This window comes from Panthera leo, chromosome F2 (genome assembly GCF_018350215.1).
Source record: "Panthera leo isolate Ple1 chromosome F2, P.leo_Ple1_pat1.1, whole genome shotgun sequence".
In the NCBI taxonomy this organism is placed as follows: domain Eukaryota; kingdom Metazoa; phylum Chordata; class Mammalia; order Carnivora; family Felidae; genus Panthera; species Panthera leo.
The window spans coordinates 4,351,113-4,365,373 of NC_056695.1; the positions used below are offsets into that span (position 1 = coordinate 4,351,113).

Genomic DNA, 14,261 nt, shown 5'->3' on the forward strand with positions numbered 1-14,261 from the left:
CTATTGTGTCTTACCTCATATAAAAAAGATCGTTGGAATAACCCTAGAACTACTAAAGAAATTGAATGCCTAACTTTTTTTTAATCCTCAGACATCAATCTTTAGGAAAGAATTAAAATCTCTTTACTAGAGATTCTATCCAACATCCAATCTTTTCTAGAAACTAAAAGAGGAGGGTGTGTTTCCAGACTCTTTCTAGGTGGCTTACTTTAATATCAAAACTAGATAAGACAGCGTCAAAATCAAAAAAGAAAAAGAAAATCCTACAGGCCAGTACCTCTCATGAATACAGACACAAAAATCATTCATAAAGCACTGGCAAATAGAATTCATCAATATTAAAATGTTATTTCAGAAGTGCAAGACTGGTTCAGTACTTGAAAATCAATCAATGGGACCTACCATACTAACGACTAAAGAATAAATGTCCTGGTAATTTCAATCGGTGTCAAAAGCATTTTGCTACTTTTAACACTCATTTATGATTAAATAAAAACTCTCAGAAAAAAAATAATAGAAAGCCTACACAACTTGAAAATGAACACAGACAAAAACCTATCATAAACACGCTACTTAATGGTGCAGGAGTGAATGTTTCCCCTTCTGATAGGAAACAAGGCCAAGAATGTCTTCTCTCAGAACTCTGATTCCACATAGTGCTGGAAGTTATAGCCAGTGTAATATGGCAGGGAAAGGACATAGAAGACATACAAATTGGAAAAGAAGAAATAAAACTGTTTCTATTTGCCGATGATATGTGTCTACACAGAAAATTCTAAGAAATCTACAAAAATACTTCAAAGTGAGCTCAGTAAGATCGCAGGATACAAGATAAATGTAAAAAATATCAATTATGTTTACATATTCAAGCAATAAACATATAGACACAAAAACTTAAAAAAGAATACCTTATACAATTTTTCAAAAACGTTAAAATATTTGCATATATAACTAACAAATCATGTATAGCACTTGTATGCTGAAAACTACAAAATGTTGATGTAAGAAATCAAATGAGATGTAAATGAATGTAGAGATGTATCGTACCCATGGATTGGAAGTCTCGAGATAGTAAAGATGTTATTTCTCCACAAACTGATACTCGGTTTAACGCAGTTCCTTTCGAAATCTCACAAAGATTGTTTTTGGAGATATAGAGAAGATTATTTTAAAATGTATATGGAAATGCAAAGGAACTGAAGTAGCTAAACAATTTTGACAAAAAAGGATAACGTGAGAAGAATCAACCCACCAGATTTTAAGACTGGTTATATAGTTATGGAAATTAATACTGTGTGGTATTGATGAATATGGGCACAGACAACTGCATCAATAGAACAGAGAAAAGAACCCGATAATACAATCACACAAATATGCCCAACTGCTATTGACAAAGGTGCAAAAACAACTTAATGGAGTCCTTTTCAACAAATGGTGTTGGGCAATTAGGTACGCAAAGGCAAAAAACAAAACAAAACAAAAAAACAACCTAAGCTTGACACCTTGTACAAAAACTGACTCAAAATGGACAACACACCTAAATATAAAACGTAAAACTATACATATAACTTTAAAAAAACAGGAGAAAATCTGTGGAATGTAGGGCCAGGCAAAGAGTTCTTAGATCCTACATTGAAAGTATAACCCACCATGGGGCACCTGGGCAGCTCAGTCAGTTTAGCATCTGACTTCAGCTCAGGTCAATTTCACAGTTTGTGAGTTTGGTCAAGCCCTGCATTGGGCTCTGTGCTGACAGCGCAGAGCCTGTCTAGGATACTCTCTCTCTCTCTTTCTCTCTCTCTCTCTCTATGACCCTCCCCCCTCTCAAAACTAAACAACAACAAAAGAAAATATAATCCACTGAAGAAAAAATTGAGAAACTGGACTCCATCGGATTTGAAACCTTTCGTGTTGGGAAGACCATGTTGAGAGGATGAAAAGGCCAGTTTCCAACTAAGAGAAAATATTTACAAACTGCATATACGACAGAGGACCAGTGTCTTGAATATACAAAGAACCCTCAAAATCCAACACTGTAAGATGAAACAATTCAACTAGGAAATGGGCAAAAGGTATGACATCGCACTGAAGAGAATATACATGACAAATCAACCTGTGAAAATATGCTCAACGTCATTAGTCACGAGGGAAATGAAATGCAGGTTAAAGCCACTATAAGGTATCACTACACACCCCTGTCAGAACGGCTAAAATGAAACATAGGGACAACACAAACCACTGACAAGGACGTGGATCACTCATACATTGCTGGTGGGGATATAAAATGGCAAAGCCACTCTGGAAAATAATTTAGGACCTTCCTTAACAATTTAAAGATGACACTACCCAGGCGCCTGGGTGGCACAGTCAGTGCCAGCATCCAGCTCTTGATTTAGGCTCAGATCACGATCTCATGGGACTGAGTCCCGCATCGGGATCTGTGCTGACAGGGTGGAGCCTGCTTGGGAGTCTCTCTCTCCCTCTCGTTGACCCTCCCTCCCTCTCTCTGTCAAAATAAACAAACAAACAAACATTAAAAAATAACGACGATGACATTACCATACAATCCAGCAAGTGCACTCTTGGGCATTCATCCCACAGAAATGAAAACTTAACTCTCACATACAAAAACCCATATGGGAATATTTATAGTGGCTTTCCTAGTAATAATCAAACAATAAAAGCCATATGCCCTTAGGGCGCCTGGGTGGCTTGGTCAGTTGAGCGTCTGACTTCAGCTCAGGTCATGATCTCATGGCTTGTGAGTTCGAGCCCCCCGTCGGGCTCTGTGCTGACAGCTCAGAGCCCGGAACCTGCTTTGGATTCTGTGTCTCCCTCTCTCTCTCTGCCCCTTCCCCACTCATGCTCTGTCTCTCTCTCTCTCTCTGTCAAAAATAAATAAACATTAAAAAAAAATTTGTTTAAAAAAAAAAGCCATATGCCCTTCAACGAGTGAAAGATTAAATAGACTATGGTACATTCACATCATGGCATACTGCTCAGCAGTAAAAAGAATAACTGATAAATGACTTGATGATCAAAAGAATAACTGATAACACACAAACTCTGGATGAATCTCCAAGTAATTATGCTGAATGAAAAACACCAGCCCCCAAAGATTACATCCTGTGTGACTCTATTTATGTGACATTCTTGAGACAACAGAACTATAGAAATAGAGAACAGATTGGTAGTTGCTAGGGTTTTAGTAGGTGGAGTCTGCAGTTTGGTAATGAGTCTGGATCTCTTTGTGTTACTTCTCACAACTAACTGTGAACCTACAATTATCTCAAAATAAAAGCTTGAACTAAAATAAGTCAACTCTGTGGACATGCAGGGGAGTAATACGCACCAAACCCGGGTTAGTGGCAAGTAGGCTGGGGCTGAGAACAGATAGAAAAGAAGAACAAACAATCTTGCAGCCTATTTGTGATGCTTATTTTTTCATTTGAGTAGTGGGCAAAGGGGTTTTCATCATTTCTTTCTTGGTGACTTTTTCTACGATTGGAATAAAAACACATGGTAACATCAAAAATTCATTACGAAGATAAAAAGATTCCGTTCTTGAAGTGAGAATCGTATTTTGTTATTTTCAAATCTTACGTTATATGCCAAGTTAGCACATGTATTTGGGTTTTTTAAACTACGGCTTATGGATTCCTGACAACGCATGGAGGACATCTCATGAGCACTAGTGACTCTATGAGGCAATGACCTTCCTGACTCATCCAAGGGATCTCTAATAGCCAACACTTCACATCATGGCCTCCGTTATGTGACATCCCCTATCTCCAGCCGTGTTCACCTCCTGTCTCAACAGCTACTCATTACCACCACTTATATGCCATCACTTATAATCTTTTGAAAATATCTAATACCACACCCTACAGCAAAACCTCTTCTTCCTCCTGGTCTGTCATCCCCTCATTATGACGCCATCTACATTGCTGGGAACCTTCCATTTCCTTCCTGTTGACAAACCCCATCCAGTGTCATTCTCTTCCCTTTTCAGCCAAGACCCCAAGTTTCATCACCTCTGCCACTTTCCTTCCCAAACTCCCAACTCCTTTTACCCACTGTCCTTCTGTTCAATACACTTGCACTGTTTTCTCCGTGTCTGTCCTTCAAAATATCTGGAGTGATCATGTGTCCTGTTTTATCAGAATCAACCTGCCTTTGTCACTTCAGCTCCTATTTAACAACAACAAAAAACCCATCTCTCAGCACACCTTTCTCCTACAAAATATTAGCATTTTCCACTTCTACAAAATATTGACATTTTCTACTCCGCAAGGGAAAAAAAAGACAAGCCATCAGGCTATAAATTAAAAAAAATTGTTTTTTCATATTTATTTATTTTTGAGACAGAGAAAGAGAGACAGAGTGTGAGCAGGCGAGGGGCAGAGAGACAGGGAGACACAGAATCCGAAGCGGGCTCCAGGCTCTGAGCTGATAGCACAGAGTCCGATGTGGGGCTCGAACCCACGAACCATAAGATCATGACCTGAGCCGAAGTTGGGAGCTCAGGCAACTGAGCCACCCAGGCGCCCCAGGCTATAATTTTTTTAACTTCCTACACTCCACTTTGTAGAGGTACTTCTCTATACTTCTTAACTACCCTTCTCTCCTCAACTAAACTGAAGAAATACCTCTTCTTACTGGAGTATTTGTCGGATTTTGCGAATCCCATCCCATCTTGCCACCTGAGAAACCTTGAACCATCTGTTACTTACTCTCTTCCAACTTCCTGGCTTCTTCCTTTCAGAAAAATAGGCTCTCCCCTTATTCTCCCATATCCCTGCTGTGTCTCCACTGACACTTTTTACTGCTCTCCTTCACAAGGAAATTTCTTAGAAAAAAATAGCGTCTGTGTATCCACCTCCCCCATCCCCTTTACTCTGAAGCTTACTTCCGAGAAGGGTTTGGTTCCCTTGATTGCATGAAAATTGTTGTTCTTCAGGTCCTTAAATTCAGAATCTTAAAAAAAAATCAGTCTTTACTGAAAGTAATTTTTTGTAGCTTTTGACCCACTTGGTCACTTTTTGGAGATAATTCTTAGCTGCTGGTATTCCTTTCTCCTCTGGGTTTTTGTGTCATACTGGCCATTTGTAATGGTATAACTCACAGCTTTTCTTTCTTTTGCATTATGAGGAATTCCTATCCTTGGCCTTCTCATCTTCTCACTCAACACACCCCCTTGGGTCTAAACGACTTCATTCACAACCATAGACAACACAACTTAGCTTCATGCTCACAAAGACATCTACATTCAGTCCCAACAAGCATATTAAATGCAACTTTTTCCAAACTGTACTCATTATCTCTCCCCTTTTGCTAATTTATCTGTCCTTTTTTGCTATTGAACTAGCACTGTCTTCATATATTATAAATAATAAAAAAAACCCACTTGTCAGTTATAGATGTGGCAAATATCTTTTGTTTTTTTTTAAAGGTGAATGGAAGACAAAAATTTTAATGTAGATGACTTTATCAGTCTTTTCTTATAGTGGATTTTATATTTTGCTCTAAAAGTTCTGCTGTACTACTATCATAAAAATCTTATTTTTATTCAGAAATATTATATATTTGCTTTTTAATATTAAAGTTATTTTTAAATTTGGAATTGATTCTGGACTATAGAGTAAAGTGAAGATGTCAGACCATTTGTCTATCACTATTTATTGAGGAGATCTACTTTCTGTAGGTGAGCAGCACCACCACTGTAATTAATATGGTCTTTCTTGGGGTGTGTGAATGGCTCAGTCAGTTGAGTGTCCAACTCTTGATTTCGGCTCAGGTCATGATATCACAGTCATGGGATCAAGTCCACCATCCAGCTCCGGACTGAGCATGGTGCCTGCTTAAGATTCTTTTCTCTCCCTCTGCCCCTCACCCCTGCTCCTGCTCTCTCTCTCTCTCTCTCAAATAAAAAATAAATACATAAGGTCTGCCTTTCTGTTCCACTGATCAATTTGTCAATCCCTATACCAATAACACAATATGTTAATTACGATAGATTTATAACATCTTGCTATTAGAGTATTCCTTGCTCTTTCATATGCAATTTTAATCAATGTTTCATCCCCCACCAGGATTTTCACTGCAATTGCACTGACCTATAAATCAACCTCGGAAGGACTAACATCTGTACAGTAGGATTTGTCCTCTTCAACTTCTTTCAACAGAACTTTTTTTCTACAAGTTGTTGCACATCTTTTGTAGATTTATGTGTTTGTTTTAAATTTCATTTTATTGTAGTAAAAACACTCAACATATGATCCACCTTCTTAATAAATTATTAGTTAGTTACTAGTCCAAGGGTATATAAAGTTTCAGTTAAGCACGACGAGTAAGCTCTAGGGAGATGCAGTCCAGTACTGTACATATAGTCAAAAATAGCATATTGTTACATTTATTTTTAACTACTTGATACTTTCTTGCTATTTTAAGAAGTATTATTTCAGGGGCGCCTGGGTGGCTCAGTCAGTTGAGCATCTGACTTCAGCTCAGGTCATGATCTCATGGTCCATGAGCTCGAGGTCCAGATCAGGCTCTCAGTGCAGAGCCGACTTCACATCTGTCCTCTTCTCTCTCTGCCCCTCCCCTGCTCATGCTCTCTCTCTCAAAAATAAAGAAAACATTTAAAAAAGAAGTATCATTTTAAAACTAAAATTAGGTATTCTGTTTATTGCTGACATGTAAAGGAAAAATATTTTTACTTGTTAAGATCAACCAATGATCTTGCTAAATTCTTAGTATTTCTGATAGTATATTTGTAATTGTTTTTCAATTATGTATGAGGAAAATCCTGTTACGTATAAATAATAAAATGTTATGCATTCTTTCTAAATCCACAACATTTGTTTCTATTTCTTTTCTTTCTGCACAGGCTAGGACCTTCGATTACAGTGTTGAGTAAATGTAATCTCCTTTCTACTCCCAAAGGGAACAATTCTAACATTTTATCTTGAGAAACGTCATTTTCAAAAGTGTTATATACATTATACACAAAACGCTTTTTTGTAGAAAACATTTTAATTGTTTATTTCTGTATTGCTAAGATCTTTTCTTAATAATAGGTGATAAATTATTTTATTTACATTGGTTAAAATCATAATTTGTCCTCCATTAATCTATTAATGTCATTGAATTCAGTTGGTCAATATTTGTATACAGATTATTCTGAATTTTTTTCTCATGTCTTTTATTAGTTAAAGTTGGGAAATACTACCTGTTCTATTCTTTGTAAAGAGTTGGTATAAAACTGAATTGATCTTAAAACATTTATAGAATTTGTCTGCAAAATAACTGCCAGATTTTTTTTACTCTTTTCCTACCTTTTACTTAAAAAATTAATTTGTTGACTTTCTAACTTCATCTTTTTCACCTTTCTGATCTGAAACTTACGATCGTATTTTTATTTTTTGAGACTTACCCTTGACATTTTGCCAGATATATAAGAATATTATACTACTTGAATTCTAAATAATCACTCTCGTAAGTGATATTCCATTGTTAGGTAGTATTCATTTATGTGATTGTTATTCAGTGCCACACTATAACAATTATAATTATTAATATTTGATACAGAAAATATTTTAATATTACCTTCGTGTTCAGCAGTTTCTTTGTTTGCCTTTGCATTGTTTTTTGGATGTCAGTCATTCTTTCGAGATCTTTTTTTTTTTTTAGCAAGTATAGCCTTTAGAAATTTCCTTAAAGTAGTATTATAGTTGCAAACATTCTCAGTTTACTGAAAATATCTTTATTGAGCCCTCATACTTGAAAGATTGATAGTTATACAATACCAGATTTACCGTTATTTTTCTTGAAACACTTTGAAGATTTGATTCCAACATCTTGTGGCTTCTACCGCTTCATAAAACTACTCTATGAACCTTGATGTTAGTTTAATTGATACAGGTGAGCTGCCTTTTCTCTCTAACCGGTAATCCCACCACTGGGACTACCCATTGAGTGAGGAAACCGTATCAGCAGAGGCTACGGAATAACCATCTGTGAGAAGAAAGAAGATTGGCTAAGAGGCCACAAGCTGGAGCTGGCTCTCCCGTACCCGGGAGCTGAGTAGTAGCGGAACCTCAATATGGACTCTGAATAACATACATATAAGGCTAGAGAGCTAGCCATGCAGGGGACCCTGATAACCAGGCAAGACCTGGCGGCAACAAAATCAAAGAGGGTCACCTTGCCATCGGCTTCCTATCAGTGAGCCTGTCCCTTCCTTTCCGTTCCTTCTGGGCCATCACTAGGCAAGAAGAATTGACAGATGAAGAAGAAGAAAGTGTACAAAAACAAACTAAACGTTGCCCTTTCCCAGTCCCTACTCTCAGACGGACAGCCCAACCTAGTGGAGTCACCTGCCCAGGCCTGCACGGAGAGAAGGCGAGGGAAAGAACTGTGTATACACTGTGAGATTCAAATAGTGAAAAGAAGAATTGGAGACTTTTGGTCTGGTAGCATGAGGGTGGCAGTTCCATTTTTTCTTCAGAAATCAATAAACAGGGAGGACGAGAAACAGAAATGTATTGCTGGATTTGTTTATAAAACTACAAGCTTCCTTTTCAGTAAAACTAGGGAAGCACTAAAACCCACTCCACCAAAACAGCTGAAGGGAGGGCTACCTAAAGCAGAAAAGACCAAGCAAAGCTGTGTGTGGAAGAGGTCATGACATGGGTCTCAAGACGAGCCAGGCACACACACCTCCTGACTGGGAAGACATCTCCAGAACAAAATCGGTGTTATATGTACCCGGTGTTATTTTTCATAGGTCTACCCAGTTATTCCCAAATGTTTCATTGAGTCATTACCTTTTCTTCACTCAAAGGAAACGCCATCTTTTTCATACGTGACATTCCCATATGAACGGGAATCAACCTGTAGATTATATATTTTGGCTTAATGTACTAGCAAGTCACTGTTTTAATTTCTGTAGCTTGATTATATATTTTATAACCTAGTGTGATAAGTCCTCCTTAATTATGGTTCCTTTTCAGAGTTTTCCTGGTTATTCTTTCTTGTGTCTCTTGGCTAACTGTAATGATTTGTCTCCCTAAATCTATATTAAATGAAAGAATGACAGCAGAAATCCTTTCTTTAGTGAAAATATTTATATCATTCTTCTCTTAAGCAGGATTCTGGCTAATGAGTTCAGTAAAGCAAGAGTTGTTTGATAACAAATCCTAAAAATTCATTAAAATATATCAAAGGAAAACTATCTTGTCTATCTATGCAAAAATCTAGGGATGTAAATCTATTTTATCAAGTTGGAAAAATGTCTATTCAGACCTATGTTAACTAACAGTTTTTAATGAGAATAAATGCTGAATTTGATCAAGTGTCTTTTTAGTATCTATGGAAAGAATCATGATTTTTCTTCTTGAGTCCATTAATATGATAAAATATATTAATAGCTTTCCTATTATTGCACTCTCTTTGAATTTCTGGAATAAAACCCACTTAATTATGGGCCAATATGTTTTTCATGTGCTACTGGGTTATTTATGATTTCAAATTATATTTCTTTATTCCTAGATTTTTTGCATAGATACACAAGATAGTTTTCCTTTGATATATTTTAATGAATTCTTAGGATTTTATTTTCAAGCTTATGTTTGTGTTACTAAGAATATTTTTAGTGTGTTTATTAATTTCTAACTCCTAAAACCACTTAAGCAGCATTAGAATTTTTGTTATTTATACATGTGATGGTTTTCCTTGGGAAACCACATAACCACATACTCTTATTGGAGGGAACTCTTTTGCAAGTTTAATATTCAGAATAATTAACATTCTATTCAGCCATGCTGCAGCGTAACAGCTGTGTATCTGCACTGCTGTGATCCCTGCCAACATTTTTTCTCCCCTGCTATATTCTGTTTATGTTTCTCTCTCTTCCGGAATTCGTTTTCATTAATTATATGTTTCTATAAAATTACTAGTTTCATCCAGTGTTTATATATATTTGCATATACTTGAGCAAAATATTAGTGGAAAAAATAAAACTATTGCATAACTAAAGGTTAGCAGCATCTCTGGAGGGAACGCACACCACTGAGAACACAGCAAGGGGCATAAAGGATAGACATGAAAAAGGCTAGCAAAATGATGTGGCAACAAAGTTTAAAGGGATTAAAAAGAAAAAGAAAAGATCTAGAAATCAGGCAAAGAAGATCCAACAGATGAGTGCAACTCAAACACCTATGAATCTCAGGAACACTTGACACTTAAAAATTATGGAGTAGCTCCAAGAGCTTTTATTTATGTTGGTTATATGCAGCCATGTTCACCATAGTAGAAATTAAATCTGAGAACTTCAAAATTTATTTACTTATTCAAATATGGCAGAAATAAACTCATACAATAGTCAGATAAATAACACATCTTTGTGACCATTAATTAATTTTCCAAAAGTAAACACTTCCCCAAATCTCAATATTTGAAAACTGCTTTTGAGTTCAATCTCTTGCAATTAGACATTTTAGTTGAAGTATATGAATAAAATATGACCTCACAAAGGTAAGTATTTGCAAAATGTGGGGATATTTTATTTATTTGAAAAAACTTTTTGAAGATATTTATTTATTTATTTTTTAGTTATTTATGAGAGAGAGTGAGAGAGAGAGAGAGAGAGAGAGTCTGAGCAGAGAGGGGCAGAAGTGGGCTCTTCGTTGACTGCAGAGTTGTAGAGAGCCCGACGTGGGGCTATGAGATCATGACCTGAGCTGAAGTCCAATGCTCAACCCACTGAGCCATCCAGGCACCCCAAAAATGTAGGGATATTTTAAGATATTTAACACATCATTGTGAAACATATTTGATACTATAGCAAAATTTGATAATTGACAGCTTCTTTTGCCTATTTCTTTCACCATACATCTACTAGAGGGCCAAGATTTGATAAAAGTAGTGCTTTCCTCCTGTTCTATCAGTAACATTGTTAAATAAAATTATTATCTTTTTCCCACTGCAAGTGAAGAACAGACAAATTACTAGTACAGTTTGGTGCCACTGCTTTGGTCCATGCTAAGGCTCTAGCACTTTTACCCACCATTATTTTGGTACCATCAGTGCAAATGTCAACCAAGTGGAAAAGGCAAATAAGACCTTGATATTATAAGAGTTTTAACCTAAACCACAGCGCCCTGGAAGGGTCTTGGAAATTTCCTCCACTGGCAATCCACCGAACACACTTTGAGAAACACTTTAATACACACAAAACGGGGTCTACAAAATATTTTCAGGGGTAGTTATTGGGAAAAAATATTGTTAATAATTTCAGAGATAAAATGGTTCCACTTGTTATACATTTACTTGAATTCATTAATTCTTCCATTCCCATTGTCATGGATATTCAGGTCACCTAACATATCACTTGACTATAGCCATAGTTCTAATGGTTTCTTATTTTTAATGTTTCTTTACTCCAGCATTTGCCTATTCACTTTAGGCTGATTAATATTCTACATAATAGATATGGTCAACATTTGGAAAGTTCCATGGCCTATAGTCAAGATCTGATACATTCGAACTCAACCAACCATCCCAAGCATTTCCTCCCTACAGCCCTCTCCTCCACTCTATTCACATAGTGTACATTCAACACACAGGGCTCTCTGTTCACTAAAAAACTTGCTCGTAGTGTTTCTACATCTGTGCCTGTTGCTAATGATACTTTCTTAGCTATGGATATTTGATACATTTATCAAATTCCTCCACATCGGTCACCTATTAGATTAAATGGTCTATTCTAATATTAATTTCAACAGTGGTATCTTATGATATCTTACAGAGTGGAGGAAAGGAACCCTCCTTAGGGAAGGAGTGTATTTCTAAATTGAGATCTAGAAGGTCATTGAAGTGGAAGGATGTAACAATGTGGCAAAAAAAGGATGACACTAAAACCATTAACTTCAGCACTGTCGTGCTATATTTTATTAGACTACAGTGCATTGATTACATATGTCCTCCTTTTTAAAAAGATATTAATGTAAAAACCTTCTGATTCTTAAAATAGTTGAATTTGTTGAAAACCAACTCAAAAGTAGTTTTAAATATTCCACAGAGCAGCTTTTGGCATTTCCTCTTAGAAAGAATGAACCAAAGAAATGGGGTTTTCCAAGGGCATGGCAGTTCCCTTCACCTTTCAATAGCGTTTTCAAATCTTCTCATGCATTTCCATAGCTATTTGCACACCTTCCCTAGTATCTTTTTACCTCTTCATAGAACCTCAACTTCCATCAAAAAAAAAAAGAGGTAATAATAAGCATTTGAGAAAGGAATAAATACTAGATTGTACATAGATATTAGCTCCGTGTAATCTTATGTCTATGTTCCAGCATCATTGAACACTTCAACACTTACTAATATTTCTTTTCACATTTATATTGCTACATCCAGACAACCTTTGTCTCTAGGTTTTATATGCGTTATCTAAATATGCGTTACCTCTGAATTTAGATCCACTACATCAAAACAAATTATAGCAAATTTGTGAAGACAGGAACTTATATCTAAATGTAAACTACAGTTTAGATAATATATACACATAGTAACTGAGTTCCTTCATTTCAACATAAGCCAGTAACTAAAAAGAAATTTCCACAGTATTTAATAACAACGATTTTTCATTCTTACTTTGGACCTGTCTTTTAAAATGTAAGCCTTGAGTTTTCCTTTTTTTTTTTTTAACATGTCATTTAATGATAAATTATGGACCAATAACCCAACCTCATTCCAGAATATTACTATTTTTGATAAACCAAACTACTGTATTTCATGATGACTCTGAAAGAGAGTGTCTGCAGTATATTCTCGATAACCCTAAGAATAAAAGATACATCAATATTAAGACCACAGTTCAGCCCATTGGCTGTGAGAAATGTATATTTCTGTAAGTTAGTCTCCAAAGGTAGAGCTAAGTAACTAGCTTTGCAAAAAATGTTATAAGAAAACACAAAATAATATTTTTGGAAGAAAACATGATATTAATACTTATCACTAATAGAAATTAAATCCTCAGGTCTTTTTTTTTTTTAACAATTGATTAGAAGAAGGTTATCAAATTTGCAATTTCTTAGATTTTAAAAAAAATTTTTTTTAAATGTTTTATTTATTTTTGAGACAGAGAGACACAGAGCATGAGCGGGAAAGGGGCAGAGAGAAGGGGAGACACAGAATCCGAAGCAGGCTCCAGGCTCTGAGCTGTCAGCACAGAGCCCAACGTGGGGCTCGAACTCATGAACTGCGAAATCATGACCTGAGCTGAAGTCGGATGCTTAACCGACTGAGCCACCCAGGCGCTCCTTTCTTAGATCTTATAAACTAAAAAATACTTAAGTAATAACGTTCCGGAGGATGTGTGAAATCAGACACAGAGGCGCTCTCTTCAGGTATGTAGACCCAATCACAGCACGCATTACCTTTGGGTTTTACAGTCAGCTGGACAGACGCTTTTTTCACTCCCAATGGACTGACTGCCTGACACTCATATTGGCCTTGGTCATGATGTGCCGCGTGGTCAATTCTCAAAGTGCCAGAGGAGAGAACTGTATGTGGACCTTCCTGAGGGAGCTGCCCCCCTGCAAAGAGAGAAAGTACTTTGTACGCCATCGTTATGGCTCAGAGAGCTGACAGCTAGAACTGTGCCGGGTGCTGGGTAAAGGTTGGGATTCCTCCAGAAAGCCTCCATATCCCACTATTGGGACCACGCCCCCTACCACTGCATCCTGGAATCTGGACAGCCCCTCTTGACCAGCCCCCAAAAGGAGAAACTGATCAGCCCCGTAGGAATCCCTCCACCTTCACGTTTGCTCCTCAGTTATATTTTCCACAGTTAGGGTGCAAATTTCAAAACCAATCTTATTCCAACATTACCCTTGCTTACAGTGGCTTCCTACTCCTCTTGGAATAAAAGCTAAAATTCCTAAGAGGGCATGCGAGGTATTGCACAGGCTAACCCAAGACGCCGATTTCTTCACCGCCCCGCCCCCCCCCCCCCCCCCCCCCCCCCGCCATCCTCCCACTTTTTATTTAATGCAGTGAAAACAAGGCAAAAATTGGCTAGGAGAGGAATTGTTCTGCATTTGTTTATTTTTTAACAACAGTTTTTATTCCTAGATTCCCCCAAAATACGATTTTTCCTAAATATGATTTTCAACATGTGTGTGCAATATTTAGCTTATGACAACATTATAGAATTATAACATTTAAGGTGCTGAGACAGCATCTGGAGAATGGTGGCA

The 14,261-nt window shown here is 36.9% G+C and overlaps 1 protein-coding gene across 1 annotated transcript in view; it reads right to left on the minus strand.

Moving 5' to 3' along the window:
- Positions 1-14,261, minus strand: part of PXDNL (peroxidasin like) — a 423,364-nt gene that overhangs the window by 87,794 nt on the left and 321,309 nt on the right. The window contains exon 12 of the mRNA XM_042923424.1: positions 13,440-13,598. Coding sequence (XP_042779358.1) covers positions 13,440-13,598 — 159 coding nt within the window. The remainder of the gene's footprint in view (positions 1-13,439; positions 13,599-14,261) is intronic.